Source organism: Salvelinus namaycush, chromosome 12 (assembly GCF_016432855.1).
Source record: "Salvelinus namaycush isolate Seneca chromosome 12, SaNama_1.0, whole genome shotgun sequence".
NCBI classification, from domain to species: domain Eukaryota; kingdom Metazoa; phylum Chordata; class Actinopteri; order Salmoniformes; family Salmonidae; genus Salvelinus; species Salvelinus namaycush.
The window spans coordinates 27,428,834-27,449,020 of record NC_052318.1 but is presented as its reverse complement, the minus strand read 5'-3'; the positions used below and the strand labels follow the sequence as shown (position 1 = coordinate 27,449,020).

General features: G+C 43.1%; 1 protein-coding gene across 1 annotated transcript in view; it reads left to right on the top strand.

The window, feature by feature from the left end:
• The first annotated feature begins 3,093 nt into the window (after nucleotides 1-3,093).
• LOC120057058 (cytospin-B-like) overlaps nucleotides 3,094-20,187 on the top strand; it is a 103,322-nt gene continuing 86,228 nt past the window's right edge. Inside the window, exon 1 of the mRNA XM_039005440.1 lies at nucleotides 3,094-3,400. Within this exon, the coding sequence (XP_038861368.1) occupies nucleotides 3,361-3,400 (40 nt within the window). The 5' untranslated portion in view covers nucleotides 3,094-3,360. The remainder of the gene's footprint in view (nucleotides 3,401-20,187) is intronic.

Sequence of the window (20,187 nt, the reverse complement as noted above, 5' to 3'; positions counted from 1 at the left end):
GGTTTTCCTACTTACAAAGCATGTAGAGGTCTGTAATTTTTATCATAGGTACACTTCAACTGTGAGAGACGGAATCTAAAACAGAAATCCAGAAAATCACATTGTATGATTTTTAAGTAATTAATTTGCATTTTATTGCATGACATAGGTATTTGATCACCTACCAACCAGTAAGAATTCCGGCTCTCACAGACCTGTTAGTTTTTCTTTAAGAAGCCCTCCTGTTCTCCACTCATTACCTGTATTAACTGCACCTGTTTGAACTCGTTACCTGTATAAAAGACACCTGTCCACACACTCAATCAAACAGACTCCAACCTCTCCACAATGGCCAAGACTAGAGAGCTGTGTAAGGACATCAGGGATACAATTATAGACCTGCACAAGGCTGGGATGGGCTACAGGACAATAGGCAAGCAGCTTGGTGAGAAGGCAACAACTGTTGGCGCAATTATTAGAAAATGGAAGAAGTTCAAGATGACGGTCAATCACCCTCGGTCTGGGGCTCCATGCAAGATCTCACCTCGTGGGGCATCAATGATCATGAGGAAGGTGAGGGATCAGCCCAGAACTACACTGCAGGACCTGGTCAATGACCTGAAGAGAGCTGGGACCACAGTCTCAAAGAAAACCATTAGTAACACACTACGCCGTCATGGATTAAAATCCTGCAGTGCACGCAAGGTCCCCCTGCTCAAGCCAGCGCATGTCCAGGCCCGTCTGAAGTTTGCCAATGACCATCTGGATGATCCAGAGGAGGAATGGGTGATGGTCATGTGGTCTGATGAGACAAAAATAGAGCTTTTTGGTCTAAACTCCACTCGCCGTGTTTGGAGGAAGAAGAAGGATGAGTACAACCCCAAGAACACCATCCCAACCGTGAAGCATGGAGGTGGAAACATCATTCTTTGGGGATGCTTTTCTGCAAAGGGGACAGGACGACTGCACCGTATTGAGGGGAGGATGAATGGGGCCATGTATCGCGAGATCTTGGCCAACAACCTCCTTCCCTCAGTAAGAGCATTGAAGATGGGTCGTGGCTGGGTCTTCCAGCATGACAACGACCCGAAACACACAGCCAGGGCAACTAAGAAGCATCTCAAGGTCCTGGAGTGGCCTAGCCAGTCTCCAGACCTGAACCCAATAGAAAATCTTTGGAGGGAGCTGAAAGTCCGTATTGCCCAGCGACAGCCCCGAAACCTGAAGGATCTGGAGAAGGTCTGTATGGAGGAGTGGGCCAAAATCCCTGCTGCAGTGTGTGCAAACCTGGTCAAGAACTACAGGAAACGTATGATCTCTGTAATTGCAAACAAAGGTTTCTGTACCAAATATTAAGTTCTGCTTTTCTGATGTATCAAATACTTATGTCATGCAATAAAATGCAAATTAATTACTTAAAAATCATACAATATGATTTTCTGGATTTTTGTTTTAGATTCCGTCTCTCACAGTTGAAGTGTACCTATGATAAAAATTACAGACCTCTACATGCTTTGTAAGTAGGAAAACCTGCAAAATCGGCAGTGTATCAAATACTTCTTCTCCCCACTGTATGTCATGAGAAGACTGTGCCCCAAGCAACCCCCAAATACTGAAATTCTTCTAGATGTTTCTTGGAGGCCATAGAAATGGGGCTCCTGTGGCGAGGAGGACATTCTTAACTGGATTAGAGCTATGTTTGTTTATCAAGGGTGGTTCTGCAGTGATGGGCTCAGACAGGAGAGAGGATCAGTAGAGAACACTGAAGGAGGAGGAGAAGCAGGAGGAGAAGGAAGAAGAAGAGGAGGAGGAGGCACCACCGCAGCATCTCTTAGACTTTCTAAACTATTACGCCCTTCATGAGATTTTTCAAAATGCTTAATGTTGCAACAGATAGAGGCTCTTATAACTTTAATTACATTTACATTACATTTAAGTCATTTAGCAGACGCTCTTATCCAGAGCGACTTACAAATTGGTGCATTCACCTTATGATATCCAGTGGAACAACCACTTTACAATAGTGCATCTAACTCTTTTAAGGGGGGGGGGTTAGAAGGATTACTTTATCCTATCCTAGGTATTCCTTAAAGAGGTGGGGTTTCAGGTGTCTCCGGAAGGTGGTGATTGACTCCGCTGACCTGGCGTCGTGAGGGAGTTTGTTCCACCATTGGGGTGCCAGAGCAGCGAACAGTTTTGACTGGGCTGAGCACAATAAAATAGGAGAGAGAGAAAGACAAAGGCACACATACAATCACACACATAGTGACAGAGAGGGAGGCACTGAAAGATGGAGGGAGAGAGAAAGAGAGGTTGCCTTAAAGTCGCGTCGCTCAAAAAAGGACCAATCCAACCGGAGATGACACATTAATTCACTCCCGACTTTATTTCTCCTACTGTGGCTTTTATCATCATGAATATTTCAGACACATACATTGTGAATGAGGGAGAGGGGGAAAAAACAAGCTATCGTCTCATCCCACCCCCACTGCATCGCCCTCCCCTCACACACAACTCCCCACCGTTTTCATAAACACTCACCCCAAAACAGCCCCCCAGTAATGCAGAGTCTTGCTATGAAAACACTGGCAGTGTGTGTGATTTTGTGTGTGCACATGAATGCGTGTATGTGAAAGGGGGAGAAAGATACTGCATGTATGCGTGTGTTAAGAGTTAGCTCCAGCTAATCGGTGATCCTTCTCTCTGCTGGACGGATGAGGTCAGGAGAGTTAACATGAAAGGGAAGAGAAGAGAGAGCTCTGCTGTTAGTCTCTGCCAACAAGACAAAACGTCCTTTTCTTCCTCCTTATTTTTCCTTCCTCTCTTCCTTCTCCATCAGTCTCTCTATCTTTCATTACACTGTACCAGAAAGAGAGGATTACTTTGTTGAGGTACAGTACACTGTGTTAAAAAGCAGCAGTCATTTCTGCTCTACTGTGATCGAGAGAGTGTAGAACAGCTCTGGGAGAGTCTGTGAGACAGGGAAGGAGGAGGAGCAGAGAAGGAGGACCTGTGTGTGTGTGTGGCCTGGAGAAGCCACTCCTCCTATGTGCTGATTCCAGCCGTCACAGGGCTAATGAAGCCCACACCGCTCTGCCAGTGTGTCATACTGTCACCAGCCTGGAGGACTGAGCACACACAGGCAGCGGGACAGTCTGCCTCCACTCACTCAGCCTCAGGAAGAGCTGGAGAGAAGAGAGAGAAAGGAAGGAGGGGATATTATTTGTGTCTCCTGTATTTATCTCTGCCGGGAGATCAGACTGAGACTACATATTGTAAGATAGAGAGTTTCTCTGAGCAAAGCCGCCTCCCCCGCGGCCGGGGTTCTTGGATTAGTCCTTCCTGGGGTGGAGAGTGAGTAGACCTGCGGACCGAACCAGCATGGGGAACCAGGCGGGTAGGCTGGAGGAACCTGAGTCAGGTCTGCTACCTTACCGTACTGTATCGTATGCCAGCTTAGCTCTGTTCACTCACCACTACTCTCTCCATCACTGAGGCTATTTATTCACTTCATCAGTATATCTTTCACTCACTCTCTCTCTCTCTTTCCCCCCCTCTCTGTCCCTCTTTGCTCTATTGATGTGAGAGGCAAACAAAGCCATGCATTGCCAAATAGCTTAGTTATGAATCTGATGCCATGTCAGAAAATCCCATTTTAAAGGTTAATTATCAGACATATAGAGCTGTACAGTGCCAGTGGCTCTGTTTGTACTGTAGGTTTACTTGGCCCTTCTTCTCTTATTACTCAGATTCTAATAAGAAGAAGGATATTCATTGACTAGTTGTGTGTGTGTGTGTGTGTGTGTGTGTGTGTGTGTGTGTGTGTGTGTGTGTGTGTGTGTGTGTGTGTGTGTGTGTGTGTGTGTGTGTGTGTGTGTGTGTGTGTGTGTGTGTGTGTGTGTGTGTGTGTGTGTGGTTCACGATATCTGGACATGAAAAGTGCTGAGTGTGTTTTATCTTCCAGCAGCTTCCTCTCTGTCAGAGGCAGGCAGGGAATCAGCCAGTGGAGATGGTATCGCTGTCCCATGCAGCTTCTCTCTCTTTCTCTCTCTCGCCTCTTGCTCGCTCTCTCTATCTCTCTCTCGCCTCTCCTCTCTCTGTCTCTCTCTCTCTCTGCTGCCCTAAGGATAGACTGCTTAATACATTTACATTTCAAAGTCTCTGTTAACTTCATTTAGCAGCCTTTAACTTCACATTAGTCAGAGAAACCATTGGTATCTCTGTCTCTCTTTCTTCTTGCTTCTTTCTGTTCTCTCATCAACAAATGTTCCTTTCAGGTTGTGTCCTATCTCTGTCCTATCCATGAACAGCATATCTGCATTATCAGCTCCTCTCTGTGGGCTCATTGCCTCTAGTGTAAAATAACTTGTTGCACAGCTGACAAAGAGGTGTGTGTGTGTATGTGCTGCGTATGCATCTTTGTGTGTGCATGTATGTGTTTAGTAGTGTGTGTGTGGGAGCGCCTCTGTTTGTAGCCGGATCTCTTTCCACCCAGTGTGTGCAGCCAGTGAAGTCCCTGTGTCAGTCACAGTGTGGCCAAGCAGGCAATAGAGAAAAGCCAGGCAGGCAGCCAGTGAGGCCACAGCCCACACCACACAGTGTAGCGTTATCAGTTAGTGAGTGTTGTCGTGTCATTTCGGAACGGTAGTGTGTGTGGTGTGAGATAGCACGGCAGGCTCTGATTCGGAGGCTACAGTATAGCTGCTGCATGCCAGCAGGAGAGATTAGACTCTTGGTTCCTGTCACACACATTTCTCTACTATACTGCTCTCGAACAGGTCGCTCAAATGAGGGAGAGCATTGGCTATTTCACACACAGACTATATTGTTGTTCACATATCATGTAGGTGTTTTTGTTGTTTTCTTTTAGGATTTGGTTTCTGGCCAAGGCATAATGAAGACATCAATGAAGTCATTTGAGTTTTGTCACTGAGGATTTCATAACTGCTGTTCTTATTACTGTAGATTTATATCGGCCAAATTTGGGGTAAAAACCAGTTCAGACATGAGTCCTCTGTACTGAACACACAGTGAGATGAGGTGTCCTCAAGCTCCTCAGGGTGACTTGTCCTCTAGAACAACTGGAAGGCGTCCCATCAGCCCTGTGGTGTGATCCATCTATGCTGTCACTTCCTGCTGTCTGTCTGACACTGTGTTTTCCTCCATCAGAATGTATGTGTGTGCATGTGCGTGTGCGCACTCGTGTGTGTGTGTGTACAGTTCATATGAGGCTAAACATCATCCAATTACAGCCTCCTTGGGTAGCATCTGTCATCTGTCAAGTATTTGTATCACGTACAGTATGTTTCATATACAGTGTACAAAACATTAAGCTCTTTCCATGACATAGACTGACCAGGTGAATCCAGATGAACGCTATGATCCTTTATTGATATCACTTGTTAAATCAACTGCAATCAGTGTAGGTGAAGGGGAGGAGACGGGTTAAAGAAGGATTTTTAAGCCTTGTGACAATTGAGACATGGATTGTTTATGTGTGACATTCAGAGGGGGAATGGCAAGAAAAAAGATTGAAGTGCCTTTAAAAGGGGTATGGTAGTAAGTGCCAGACGCACCAGTTTGTGTCAAGAACTGCAACACTGCTGGATTTTTCATGCTCAACAGTTTCCTGTGTGTATCAAGAATGGTCCACTATCCAAAGGACATCCAGCCAACTTGGCACAACTGTGGAACGCTTTCGACATCTTGTAGAGTTCATGTCCCAACGAATTGAGGCTGTTCTGAGGGTAAAGTATTCTTAATATACACTGGCCAAGAATCACTAGTACTGCCAGAGAGCTTTACTATCCTCAGTGGAGTCACACACACTAGGCTACATATCAAATGTGTTGTTATTATAAATTGACCATGACTATGTTTGATATGAAGCCATAGATAGAGGTTATTTTAAGATGATAGGGTTGGAGAGTTGAGTGAGGGCGTAACTATCCTCAATGGAGTCACACACAGATTACATCAAATGTAAAGTGTCATCAACTGACCATGACTATGTTTGATATGGATCCACAGATACAGGTTGTGGGCCTGATGTTCAGTGAAGTAACTAGAGGAGTAATCTCTCGTGATGAACTTTGATGAAAAAATATAATCTAGTTAGCTAGCTAGCGCCGCATTGGTTATGGGTTCTGAGATTAGGCTACTAAAGAAGAGAAACTGGCCTTAATGGATCAGGCACTGGAAACAGTGTTTGATTGTTTCATCTTTACCATCTCCTTCTGATGGAGTTTAGAATCGAAACAGATGGTTTATCTGTGATTACATTAGGACTAATTCTGGGAAGTCTTTAATAACCAGAGTAATGATCACTCCTCTTTAGTTGGTTCGTTACAGTGTAATGCATCAGCAATCACAGTAATTTCACTGTACGATCCATCACAATATAAGGTTTTCAATACCAGGCTAGGAAGAGTAATTTACACTCCTTTACACATACAGTACCAGTCAAAGGTTTGGACACGCCTACTCATTCAAGGGTTTTTCTTTATATTTCACTATTTTCTACATTGTAGAATAATAGTGAAGACATCAAAAGTATAAAATAACACACATGGAATCATGTAGTAACCAAAAAAGTGTTAAACAAATCAGATTCTTCAAAGTAGCCACCCTTTCCCTTGATGGCAGCTTTGCTGTCACCTAGAATGCATTTCAGTTAACAGGTATGCCTTGTTAAAAGTTCATTTGTGGAATTTCTTTCCTTAATGCGTTTGAGCAAATCAGTTGTGTTGTGACAAGGTATACAGAAGATAGCCCTATTTGGTAAATGACCAAGTCCATATTATGGCAAGAACAGCTCAAATAAGCAAATAGAAACGATAGTCCATCAATATTTTAAGACATGAAGGTCAGTCAATCCGGAAAATTTCAAGAACTTTGAAAGTCTCTTCAAGTGCAGTTGGAAAAACCATCAAGCGCTATGATGAAACTGGCTCTCATGAGGACCGTCACAGGAAAGGAAGACCCAGAGTTCATTGGAGTTACCAGCCTCAGAAATTGCAGCCCAAATAAATGCTTCACAGAGCTCAAGTAACAGACACATCTCAACATCAACTGTTCAGAGGAGACTCCGTTAATTCATTATTTTATTTATTTATTTATTTCACCTTTATTTAACCAGGTAGGCCAGTTGAGAACAAGTTCTCATTTACAACTGCGTCCTGGCCAAGATAAAGCAAAGCAGTGTGACAAAAACAACAATACAGACTTACACATAAACAAACGTACAGTCAATAACACTATAGAAAGAAAAATAAATAGAAAAATCTATGTACAGTGTGTGCAAATGTAGAAGAGTAGGGAGGTAAGGCAATAAATAGAACATAGAGGTGAAATAATTACAATTTAGCATTAACACTGGAGTGATAGATGTGCTGATGATGATGTGCAAGTAGAGATACTCGGGTGCAAAAGAGCAAGAGGGTAAGTAATGATATGGGGATGAGGTAGTCAGGTGTGCTATTTACAGATTGGCTGTGTACAGGTACAGTGATCGGTAAGCTGCTCTGACAGCTGATGCTTAAAGTTAGAGAGGGAGATATAAGACTTTTGCAATTCGTTCCAGTCATTGTCCGCAGAGAACTGGAAGGAAAGGCGGCCAAAGGAAGTGTTGGGTTTCGGGATGACTAGTGCAATATACCTGCTGGAGCGTGTGCTATGGTTGGGTGTTGCTATGGTGACCAGCGAGCTGAGATAAGGCGGGGCTTTACCTAGCAAAGACTTATAGATGACCTGGAGCCAGTGGGTTTGGCGACGGATATATAGTGAGGGCCAGCCAACGAGAGCATACAGGTCGCAGTGGTGGGTAGTGTTTGGGGCTTTGGTGATAAAACCAGGCCTTTGTGGTCGAATTGCTGCAAATAAACCACTACTAAAGGACAGCAATAAGAAGAAAATACTTGCTTCGGCCAAGAAACATGAGCAATGGACATTAGACCGATGGAAATCTGTCCTATGGTCTAATTAGTCCAAATTTGAGACTTTTGGTTCCAACCTCCATGTCTTTGTGAGACGCAGAGTAGGTGAACAGATGATCTCCTCATGTGTGTTTCCCACAGTGAAGCATGGAGGAGGAGGTGTGAAGGTGTGGGGGTGCTTTGCTGGTGACACTGTCTGTGATTTATTTAGAATTCAAGGTACACTTAACCAGCATGGCTACAACAGCATTCTGCAGCGATACACCATCCCATCTGGTTTGCGCTTAGTGGGACTGTCATTAGTTTTTCAACACGACAATGACCCAACACACCTCCAGGATGCGTAAGGGCTAATTGACCAAGAAGGAGAGTGATGGAGTGCTGCATCAGATGACCTGGCCTCCACAATCCCCCGACCTCAACCCAATTGAGATGGTTTGGGATGATTCGGACCGCAGAGTGAAGGAAAAGCAACAAGTGCTCAGCATATGTGGGAACTCCTCAAGACTGTTGGAAAAGCATTCCAGGTGAAGCTGGTTGAGAGAATGCCAAGAGTGTGCAAAGGCAAAGGGTGGCTACTTTGAAAAATCTAAATTATAAAATATATTTTGATTTGTTTAACACTTTTTGGGTTGCTACATTATTCCATGTGATTTCATAGTTTTGATGTCTTCACTATTATTCTACAATGTATAAAATAGTAAAAAATAAAGAAGAACCCTTGAATGAGTAGGTGTGTCCAAACTTTTGACTGATACTGTATGTATACACACACACACACACACGCACACATGCTCTGTTCGATCCCATAAAGATCCTTATTATAATTTGAAGCGGTCTACTGTAAAGTTTATCAATCATGCTGTTATTATTCTCATACATCCATTGCCCCAATTGAAAAAGCATTCATATAGTTAATGAGAATTGATCACTAAATGGGCTGATTTGTCAGGATGTACAGAAGTCTGCAGAGGAGAGGATAAAGCAATTGATGAGAGAAGGATTTGATCAAGGACCGAGAGGAGGATTTTAATCTATTTCTCACCAGGTTGATTAGCCTATCTTGTCTGTTTGCTGCACAAAGACTTTCCTCATTAGAAGATAATGTTTTCTTATCTAATCAAACCACCACTACATATTGGCTCTCCACTCTCTCCTTCTGACTGTGGTCCAACGCTCTACACACTGAGAGAATGGCCCAGTGCCCACGCTCAGCAGATACTCTGATGACCTATTCAGTGAAATATTATGGCTGAACACAGAACAGTGAGCCTATTTTCAGATCCGACTCCATGTAAACCAGAGCCGTCTGGAGGCAGAATAAAAGCCCCGTCCATGGTGAACTGTTGCGACTGGCAAGATGTTTGTCAAGTGAGGTGAGAGGGGGAGTCAGAGAGAGAGGGAGAAAGAAAGAGAGAGGGTTAGAGCGTTTCTCATGCTCAAAAAAGGATAGTGAGCTTGCACGGTCCTGTGGATTTCTTGCCCACATGGCCAGGATGTTTGGAGGTAGTGGTAATGCAGGAAAAGCTGCCAGGATGTTGGGAGGTAGTGGTAATGCAGGAAAAGCTGCCAGAATGTTGGGAAAGCAGAGAAGCGTTTGATAGTTCTGGAGTGTTTTTGTCTGATATCAATGCAGCAATAACAATGGTGGTCACTGGAACAACATGACCGTTTGTTGTCTTTGCTCACACTTGGGCATCAGAAGTTTCAGTGAAGGAGAGCGATAGGCTAGACAGTCTACTACACACAGTGCTGGAGAGACTTTCTCAGGACACACAACAACAACCCACAGGAAAAGATTCCTCATCCCAAACTACACTACATAACCAAACTAATCAGACTGTGATAACACAGGCTTTGTCTCTCAGGGAATTGCAGTGTCTGATGAGAAAGTACATGTACCGTTCTTATTGTTCTGATAAACGTCTGTTCCTGACCTGACACTTTCACAATAGTAGACTTATCACATTCAGTATACACTAAGTATAAAACAAGAGCAGAGTGGGTTGGGTGGGCTCCTGGGGCTGCTGGCAGAGGATGGATAGCTCCTTATGTTTATGAGGGCGAGGCTTGGATAGATTTGGTATTTTAAGGAAGAGTGTACAGGGTGTATAGGATGGAAGGTAGAAGGAAGAATCGATGTTGTACTTTGAAGTTTTCGGGCTGTGTATTTTTTCCAGATATGCTTGTTTTGATATAGGCTAAATTGTATTTGAATAGTTTATACAAAAGAGCGAAATATTGAACATAATTCACCCTTTTACCTTTATATGCTCACTGAGTGTACAAAACATTAGGAATACCTTCCGTATATTGAGTTGCACCCCCTTTTGCCCTCAGAACAGCCTCAATTCGCCTGGGAATGGACTCTACAAGGTGTTGAAAGCGTTCCACAGGGATGCTGGCCCATGTTGACTCCAATGCTAACAAGTGACATCAATAAGGGATCATAGCTTTCACCTGGAATCACCTGGCCAGCCTAGGTCATGTTTTGTACACTTTGTGTATAATACGGTATGTGTTATACATACCGAAACAGAGAGAGTCTCTGCTGAGAGAGAGAGAGAGAGAGAGAGAGAGGTAGTGAGTGATGTAGTGTTCAGGTTATGCGATGCAATCAACTGTAGATGGGCGGCAACATGCTGCTGGCTTCTTGGGCGAAGCTATGTGTGTGTGTGTGTGTGTGTGTGTGTGTGTGTGTGTGTGTGTGTGTGTGTGTGTGTGTGTGTGTGTGTGTGTGTGGTGTGTGTGGTGTGTGTGTGTGTGTGTGCACATCCCCATCAGCAGAATTCCCACACCACACCTCCCTGACAGCTGGGCTGCTTTAATACATTCAAGGCATTGTCTCTCACATTCCTCCTTTCACTGGGAGGGATACCTCTCATTATGACATTTACTGTACTGTTTGTCTGTCCATCCGTTTTGCTGACTCACCCATAGAAAGTGCTTAGACTTATAGGCCTGCCCTTTTTTACACTATCGTGTCAAACCCAACCATAATGTGCTGGCTTGTAGAAACTACAGCCACTATGTTAGATGTAGCATAATTCCCAGAATGTCATGTTGACATTGACAACTGAAAGCCTCTCTCTTAATTAATAAACAATACGTTCATTGGTTTTGACATCAATATCTAATTTGTTTGCAGAAATGTTTGTGAATTTGTTGAGATCCATTGCACCTGGTGGATACTCCTCAAGAGCTGGGCAGAGTCAGACCATGACACGATGAGCATTAGCAAAACACCAAAGAATGTGGAAAGAAAGACAAGAGGAATCTGCAGCCACAGCACTATTTTGTTACATAAATATTCTCATTGGAGACAGACCAACATCAGGATTCAGGAAACAGGCCAAAAAGAGGAGTCTCAGTGAGTTGCTGTACCCAGAGGTAGTAGGTAAACCTTCGTTCAAATACTATTCATAATAATTGTAAATACGTTATCTGTGTTTGATTGACCTTACCTGGCTTAATGGGTCAATAAAATAATGCCAAAACTGCAAACCCTACCCATCTGGCGCTCCAGGACAAAACTTTTTTTTTAAAGATTTCAAATAGTATTTGAACCCAGGTCTGGAAGTGTCACCAGTGAGGCTTTCTAGTTTCCACCACTGCAGTTACCAGGGAGCAGCCAGTACAGGACTGTAAACACAGAGATATTCTATGTGTTCTGTGTTTGCAAAGCAAGGTGTGTTTCAATGTCCTGTTTGTGTGTGATGAAACATGGGCTCATACCCAGTAGTGGAGAGTGAGGGGTAAGTTGAGCCGAAGGGGTAAGTTGAGCCACCTTTGTTTCCAGGAAACCATACACAAAATTAATAATTGTACCAAATATTTAGGAAGAGGTCATAATTTCATGGAATCTGTGAAAGAAGACATGGAACATGGAAAAAGTGGTGAGCAAGTTAGGTCCAAAAAAACGATTTCCACCAACTCAAATGTATTTATTGTGTTATGGTATTCAAAGTCAAGGTCGCGACAATTGCAGTGGGGTTGAGTGATCACATTAAGATCCTGCATCTGTATACATCAGTTGGGGTCTCTATAAGATTCAATACAGGGTCCTAAAAAAGTGCATCCTTGTAACTGTGTGGGCTAATATAGTCAACAATGTTTGCCTTTGGGTAAGTTGAGCCAATGGGAAGTTGAACAAATTTAAGTGTTTTCTACCCAGGTGTAATGCATGGCATTATTACTGGGATAACAGGGCCTGGCCTTCTAGGAGTTCCTCTGTCCAGTGTCTGTGTTATTTTGCCCATCTTAATCGTTTATCTTTATTGGCCAGTCTGAGATATGGCGTTTTCTTTGCAACTCTGCCTAGAAGGCCAGCATCCCGGAGTCGTTTTCTTCACTGTTGACATTGAGACTGGTGTTTTGCGGATACTATTTAATGAAGCTGCCAGTTGAGAACTTGTGAGGTGTCTGTTTCTCAAACTAGACACTTTAATGTACTTGTCCGCTTGCTCAGTTGTGCACCGGAGCCTCCCACTCCTCTTTCTATTCTGGTTAGAGACAGTTTGCACTGTTCTGTGAAGGGAGTAGTACACAGCATTATATGAGACCTCCAGTTTCTTGGCAATTGCTCGCATGGAATAGCCTTAATTTCTCAGAACAAGAATAGACTGACGAGTTTCATAAGAAAGTTCTTTGTTTCTGGCCATTTTGAGCATGTAATCGAACCCACAAATGCTGATGCTCCAGATACTCAACTAGTCTAACGAAGGCCAGTTTTATTGCTTCTTTAATTAGAACAACAGTTTTCACCTGTGCTAACATAATTGCAAAAGGGTTTTCTAATGATCAATTAGCCTTTTAAAATGATAAACTTGGATTAGCTAACACAACGTGCCATTGGAACACAGGAGTGATGGTTGCTGATAATGGGCCTCTGTATGCCTATGTCGATATTCCATTTTTGAAAATCATCCGTTTCCAGCTACAATAGTCATTTACAACATTAACCATGTCTATGCTCTATTTCTGATCAATTTGATGTTATTTTAATGGACAAAAAATGTGCTTTTCTTTGAAAAACGAGGACATTTCTAAGTGACCCCAAACTTTTGAACGGTAGTGTATATTTAAAATATAAATGAACCATGCAACAATCTCAAAGATTTTACTGATCTACAGTCCATATATGGAAATCAGTCAATTGTAAAAATTATCTCTAACCCCCCCCGTCTCATTTGGGTGACATGTCTGGTGAGTATGCAGGCCATACTGGGACATTTTCAGCTTCCAGGAATTGTGTACAGATCCTTGCGACGTGGGGTCGTGCATTATCATGCTAAAACAAGAGGTGATGGCGGCGGATGAATGGCACAACAATGGGCCTCAGGATCTCATCACGGTATCTCTGTGCATTCAAATTGACATCGATAAAATGCATTTGTGTTCGTTGTCCGTAGCTTATGCCTGCCCATATCATAACCCCACCATGGGGCACTGTGTTCACAACGTTGACATCAGAAAACCATGCACAATTTGAGAGAAATAAGCTTTTTGTGCATATGAAACATGTCTGGAATCTTTTTATTTCAGCTCATGAAACATGGCACCAACACTTTACGTGTTGCGTTTATATTTTTGTTCAGTGTAGATCAATTATTGATCTTTTGAGAGCGAAATGTTGATACCGTGACTCAAGAGGGAAAAATAACTATAACTGCCATGGTACGAAATAGAGATCATAACACACCCACATCGAACCACACCTTCAAGATGCAAATCTAGTTTTTTCTTAACGAGCAGCAGAAAAACGCATGCGGAATTTGTGAGTTCAGCCCCCCTTTAAGTTGTTTGTCTCATCTCGTGATAAACATTTAATTTCAAACACCCCCTGTTAGCAACATATGCCGATATTCTCACTACTGCACAATGTAATTAGTTTGACTTTTGGTCGTCTGTGGAAAGGGTGGGGAAGGGAGGTGAACAAGTCTTTTTCTCAGTAATACCTTCTAAGTCCTCTGTGTGGAAATCTCTCTGCCATTCTCAGCTTAATCCAAAACCCACAAATATATTAGGGATTCCAGGGATTGTTCCAGGAAAAATGATATCAAAATCATTTCCAAAATCATGTAGGATGTGTATTTGGATCATGAGAGAAATGTAAAAGTCAAGGATAAAAGGTCAACCCCTCTAGTTTATATTTGAAATAGAGAAAGGCTGATGTTTTCAGAGCCTGAGAATGTGTGTGACCAGCATGAGCATCAAATTGAAAGGTTGAGATGTTTTGATTTGTAGATTGATGCTGAAGCCGAACGAACCGTTGACGAGTGGTCCTCTGGCTGTATCTTGGCTAAAAGTGCTTGATTTCTAAAAATGACCATCTGATGTCAATACTTTTGATTTAGCAGATAGCCAGCCGTCTTAGCTGTAACTGTAGCTGTCCCCTTTAGCTATTTCTGGAGAGAAAATCTATTCTGCTGTGCTCATGCTCTGATGTGAGGTACCAAATGTATGCCTTTGTAGAAAGTGTACCTTCCTAAAGCAGAGTTCTGCAGCATGCACATTTAGTTCAGTTTATACCCTCAAAAGGAACATCCTTAACTTCGTAATTGAATGTAAATGTTGTAAATGACTCTACTGCTGCTTTCCAACTCCCCTCAACAAAGCACATCATGCTATTTCCATGGTGCCGCATTTCAACAGTGACAGTGCAGACTTGCAGGTGATATAAGTTTCCACTTCTCAGCAGTGTTTGATGAATGATATGCCACCTGCTGACAGTAGACTCACTCACTACCCATAATGACTTGGACACAGGAATACATGAGTATGGGCTATTTCACTTTTGCTTACAGTAGAGGTTGTTGTGAATACTAGCCAGGGATCTATACTTCTACTCCTCCTTCCTTCCCCGCTGCTATTCTGCTCTTGGTGTTTTTGTACTTGTTTCCGGCACAGCAAGAGCAGCAATTCCCCTTCTCCGTGTAATCAAGTAATGGTTTTTCTATATGCTGCGTACAGAGTATTTCCGAACCATCACAACTCAAAATGTCACCCTCTGTGAGTCAGCTTTTTGATCACATACTGTAGATACGGTAACTCTACTTATTTTCCTCCACTCCATTGAGCAATTTACAGTCTCCATTTAACCCAGCCAAAACCCATCCATTCTGCCCTCCCTCCCTCTCTCCTGCATCTCTCCTTATTTATATGCAGGATTATTGGCCGGCCCCAAGAGGGGAAATATCATCTCAGCCAATGTGGTGGCCGATTCCATCCACTCTCTGTCTCTCCACACTGACCCTACTACTTATCCCTCACAGCCAGACATGCCCAACGCTCTCCCTTCTTCCATTCTTTCAGCAAATTAGTTCACATAAATATTGTCAGACTGGCAAACAGAATTGAAAAAGCCTCTCAAACTCTTTAAAAGGCTCTAATGCTCAACTCAAACATGTTGATTGTACAGTACATACAGTATGGACTTTATGCTCTAGCTTATATCTACTGCACATATTATTGCAACTATTGTACTATCTAAATACTCCTAAAGGCCAGCATTGTGGCCAGATTTTACTATCATAGTAAAATATTTTCAGTCTTGTTTGGTTCTTGAAAAGCAAACTGTCCGGCCCATGGTCTGACAGGGATGTGGTGGATCACTGCTGAAGATGAAGAGTGGGGATCTGAGCCCATTGGTTATTATCACTGGTCAAAATCTCTGGTGGGAAGGTTATGGTACTATGGTAATAATCCCTCTATAGACATGATGGCAGCATGTAAGATCTACAGGAGTAAAGATATTAAGATATAATCACAAAGAACAAGGGAAAGGTTTGTTGGGTGTGAGGATCAGATACTGGACTTTTCCCAGCTACAGATATAATATAATATATCCAGTCAATTCCCCAATGCAATCATTTCCTAAACTCAATAGTCTGGAAAGCCCATACAAAGCTAGACAAAGACCTTTGAGTCTAAACCCTATACTTTTGTACACTATTTCTAAACCAGCCCCAAAGCACACACTCACAAAGCACTAACGTTATGTGCTGCTGCTGCTGCGGCTTACCCTCCATGGTCCTAGTAACTGTCTGTGTATCCAGATCATTACCTGATTTACCCCCCCCCATCACCAGCAAATGCAATTACACCACTTTTTACACCACAATTACACCACAGATTCCTTTTAATTGACGTGCCTCTTTAGTGGTGTACTGTAGTCTATGGGAAATGGGGGGCTTATTGAAATCCTGCATAAATAATGATTGCCTGTTTACTATATTCCCTGCTGCTACAGTAGAACCATAACATGTATCTTGTGACATTGTAGAACATTCTGGGCTCTAAATCAGATGTGATCTGCAGATCCGCTCTCTAATGATACTGTACGTCGTCCTCCACATTATGATGTCATGTCCTGAATCTGACCCAAAGTCTTTGGGACCTGGATCCTTGGGGCCAAGAAATGATGTAGAACCTAAATGTGTAAGTGTAAGTGCATTTAGGCTAGACCTTCTGTCTAACTTTTACTTTCATGAACTCATATTCAGGAACTATTGTGGAATATCTGTCCATTCTTTGAGACCTGAGGCCAAGAGATTAAGTTTTGGCCAGTGTGAATTTAAACCGTCATCTGACTTTCAGGAACCATAGTGGAATATCTGTCCAGTTACTATAGTATTGCAAATAGAGATAGCCTATAATAAGTAGAACACAATTTGAGATTCTATGTTTCTTTAAGTGGTGACTTTGCTAACTCCTAATCGGTGGTATTAATTTCTACTAGAAGAGTTAGGATGATGATAATTGTTGTCTGATGTTTGTGTGATGATGACAAACCTGGTTTCAAATATAATTTGATTGAGTTTGTCTGGCTGCTGGCAATATGGAAACAATGGATAAGTCCCAAATATGCAAATCCTGTCCATATTATGGCACTCCAGACACGCTCAATCAAATGCTCGTATTATTTGAAAGAGGGTTTGGATGATGGGTTACCTGGACTGTGCCAGTCAGCACGGACATCTGCCTCCCCTGTCCCTGACTGACTGAGTTTGCTATTCCATCCTGGCTGGCTGACTGACTGACCATGCTGGTTGACCATTCCATTCGCTGTGTCACAGTAGTGACGCACATGGAAACCCCGCTCTGTGTCTCTCTTCTGCACCAGCGAGAGGAGTGGAATGCCTGTGTGAGCCCAGGGTCTGAGAGATAAGCTCCAGTCTACCCACTCACTCCTCATCCGTGTCCTGTCTAGCCTGGTCACACATCTGTTTGTGCTGTCTTGCCAACTCCTGTGTTGAGTTGGCAAGACAGCATACACAGATCTGGGACCACCAGGCTATGTCCTGTCCAGTTGCTGCCTGTACAACAGGAAACCCCAGACAGACAGAGAGTGACTGATATTGTTTCTGTCTGACTGCTCTGTACCCCCCACATCCACCTGACTGGAAAACATTAGACAGCACTTCCTGGAACTCCAGAGGGGGGGTTGGGGATGGAAATGGTACGTGTGCGTGGACGCATGTATGTGTGTTTGTTTGTTTGCGTGCGTGCGTGTGTGTGGTGGGGAAATGAGATGGGGGGGGTTCTTTCCCTCTCAAAGGTAATTCTACTGATTGCAGTGAGCTACTGACTATGTCACTGTGTCATCTCAGATGCCAACGGTTGTTCTGACACTTGACCTGCCTGACCAGCCCCGGACACTAATCTGTTATCACTCCTTCTCCTGTCCCCCCATGGCTGTAAATTAAAGACTGGCTGGGCCAGGGGCTGCCTTCCCTTCACAATGCACCCTGTTACCTCTTGGCTGCTGGCTTGGCTGGCTGGTAATGCTGGATGGTGTCCAGAAGCCACTCAGGCGCATGTCCCCTGGCCTGCTGTGATTTGAAACCTAATCTTCATTAAAAAGATAGCTATGCACCAGAGTGCATTATTGTGATGAAGTACTCACACTTGAGTACTCTGATTATCGGGAGACTGACTGTGTGTTATTAATTAATCAAACAATTACTTAATGTAAACAAAGCAATTACAGGAGGCCATTTCAGCAGGATTCAAGATGATCAAAAGTGGGGTTACTAACAATGGTTCTCTCTGTGTGGACGTGTGCTTTCTGGTGTCAGCACACCACAAATTCTCCACTGTTGAATCAATTCTGAGAGTGTTAAAAGTAACACTATTCCAGTGTCTATACGGGTCCACACTTTTCAGTGTTTAATTAAAACTTTGCTTAGTGTAATGCCTTATTTGCATATTCCCCAGTGTGCCTTTCAAGTTAATTATAGAGTTACAACCCATGACTGTATTTGTTAGTGACAGAGACATAATTGTTTGCATTCATACATTTTTGGTCCTGTGGCCATCACCAAGTGAGATCCTAAGTGAATTCAAATTGAATTCAAATTGAAACTCATGGTTTACAGGCCACATCAGGCCTGCAAGTCACATTATGCTCTCTTGCAAAGTGATTTGTATTTTGGGGCGGGGGGATCCAACCAGAGTGGGGATATATAGAAAATATATCAAACATTTTCTTAGCAGTCTGATCCAATAGAAAAGTATTGTCACTTGTGTCAAAAGAATAATATCACGTGATTGATGACATTTAAAGATTTGTACATTACTCAACCAACTTATAGGGTGTCGGAACTGCGGGACAGAGAGCGACAAACCTCTGCTGAAAGGTTATTGTTTTTATCTAGATAGCTCAGGGCGTAGAACCACACAAAAGAGGAATCCACAGTATATTGAAATTGCAGCACACTAGTATCGAATCTTGAAAGAACCTATTAAGATTCCCCCTCCCCCAACAGTGATTGTAAATTATACATCTCTAGTTTTTATTGGTAATTATCGAATTATGGATCCACATTTTTTTTATACAGTTCATTCGGAAAGTATTCAGACCCCTTACATTTTGTTACGTTACTGCCTTATTCTAAAATGTGTTAAATGTTTTCCTCATCAATCTACACACAATACCCCATAATGACAACGCAAACACTGGTTTTTAGAAACCTGAAATATCACATTTATATCGCTGAAATATGAAATATCACATTTACAAAAGTATTCATACCCTTTACTCAGTACTTTGTTGAAGCACCGTTGGCAGCGATTACAGCCTCGAATCTTCTTGGGTATGAAGCTACAAACTTGGCACATCTGTATTTGGGGAGTTTCTCCCATTCTTCTCTGCAGATCCTCTCAAGCTCTGTCAGGTTGGATGGGGAGCGTCGCTGCACATCTGCTTTCAGGTCTCTCCAGAGGTGTTCGATTGGGTTCAAGACCAGGCTCTGGCTGGGCCACTCAAGGACATTCAGAGACTTGTCCTGAAGCCACTCCTGCATTGTCTTGGCTGTGTGCTTAGGGTCTTTGTCCTGTTAGTAGGTGAACCTTCGCCCCAGTCTGAGGTCCTGAGTGCTCTGTAGCAGGTTTTCATCAAGGATGTCTCTGTACTTTGCTCCGTTCATCTTTCCGTTGATTCTGACTAGTCTCCCAGTCCCTGCCGCTGAAAAACATCCCCACAGCATGATGCTACCACCATGCTTCACCGTAGGGAAAGTGCCAGGTTTCCTCCAGACGCTTGGCATTCAGGCCAAAGAGCGCAATCTTGGTTTCATCAGACCAGAGAATCATGTTTCTCATGGTCTGAGAGTCCTTTAGGTGCCTTTTGGCAAACTCCCAGCGGGCTCTCATGTGCCTTTTACTGAGGTGTGGCTTCCATCTGGCCACTCTATCTTAAAGGCCTGATTGGTGGAGTGCTGCAGAGATGGTTGCCCTTCTGGAAGGTTTTCCCCTCTCCACAGAGGAGCTCTGTCAGAGTTACCATCGGGTTCTTGGTCATCTCTCTGATCAAGGCCCTTCCCCCTGATTTCTCAGTTTTTCCAGGCATTCAGCTCTAGGAAGAGTCTTGGTGGTTCCATACTTCTTCCATTTAAGAATGATGGACGCCACTGGGTTCTTGGGGACCTTCAATGCTGCAGAAATGTTTTGGTACCCTTCCCCAGATCTGTGCCTCGACACATTCCTGTCTCGGGGCTCTACGGACAATTCCTTCAACCTCATGGCTTGGTTTTTGCTCTGACATGCACTGTCAACTGTAGGACCTTATATAGACAGGTGTGTGCCTTTCCAAATCATGTCCAATCAATTGAATTTACCACAGGTGGACTCCAATCAAGATGTAGAAACATCTCAAGGATGATCAATGGAACAGGATGCACCTGAGCTCAATTTCGAGTCTAATAGCAAAGGGTCTGAATACTTATGTAAATAAGGTATTTCAGTTTTTAATTTGTAATACATTTGCAAAAAT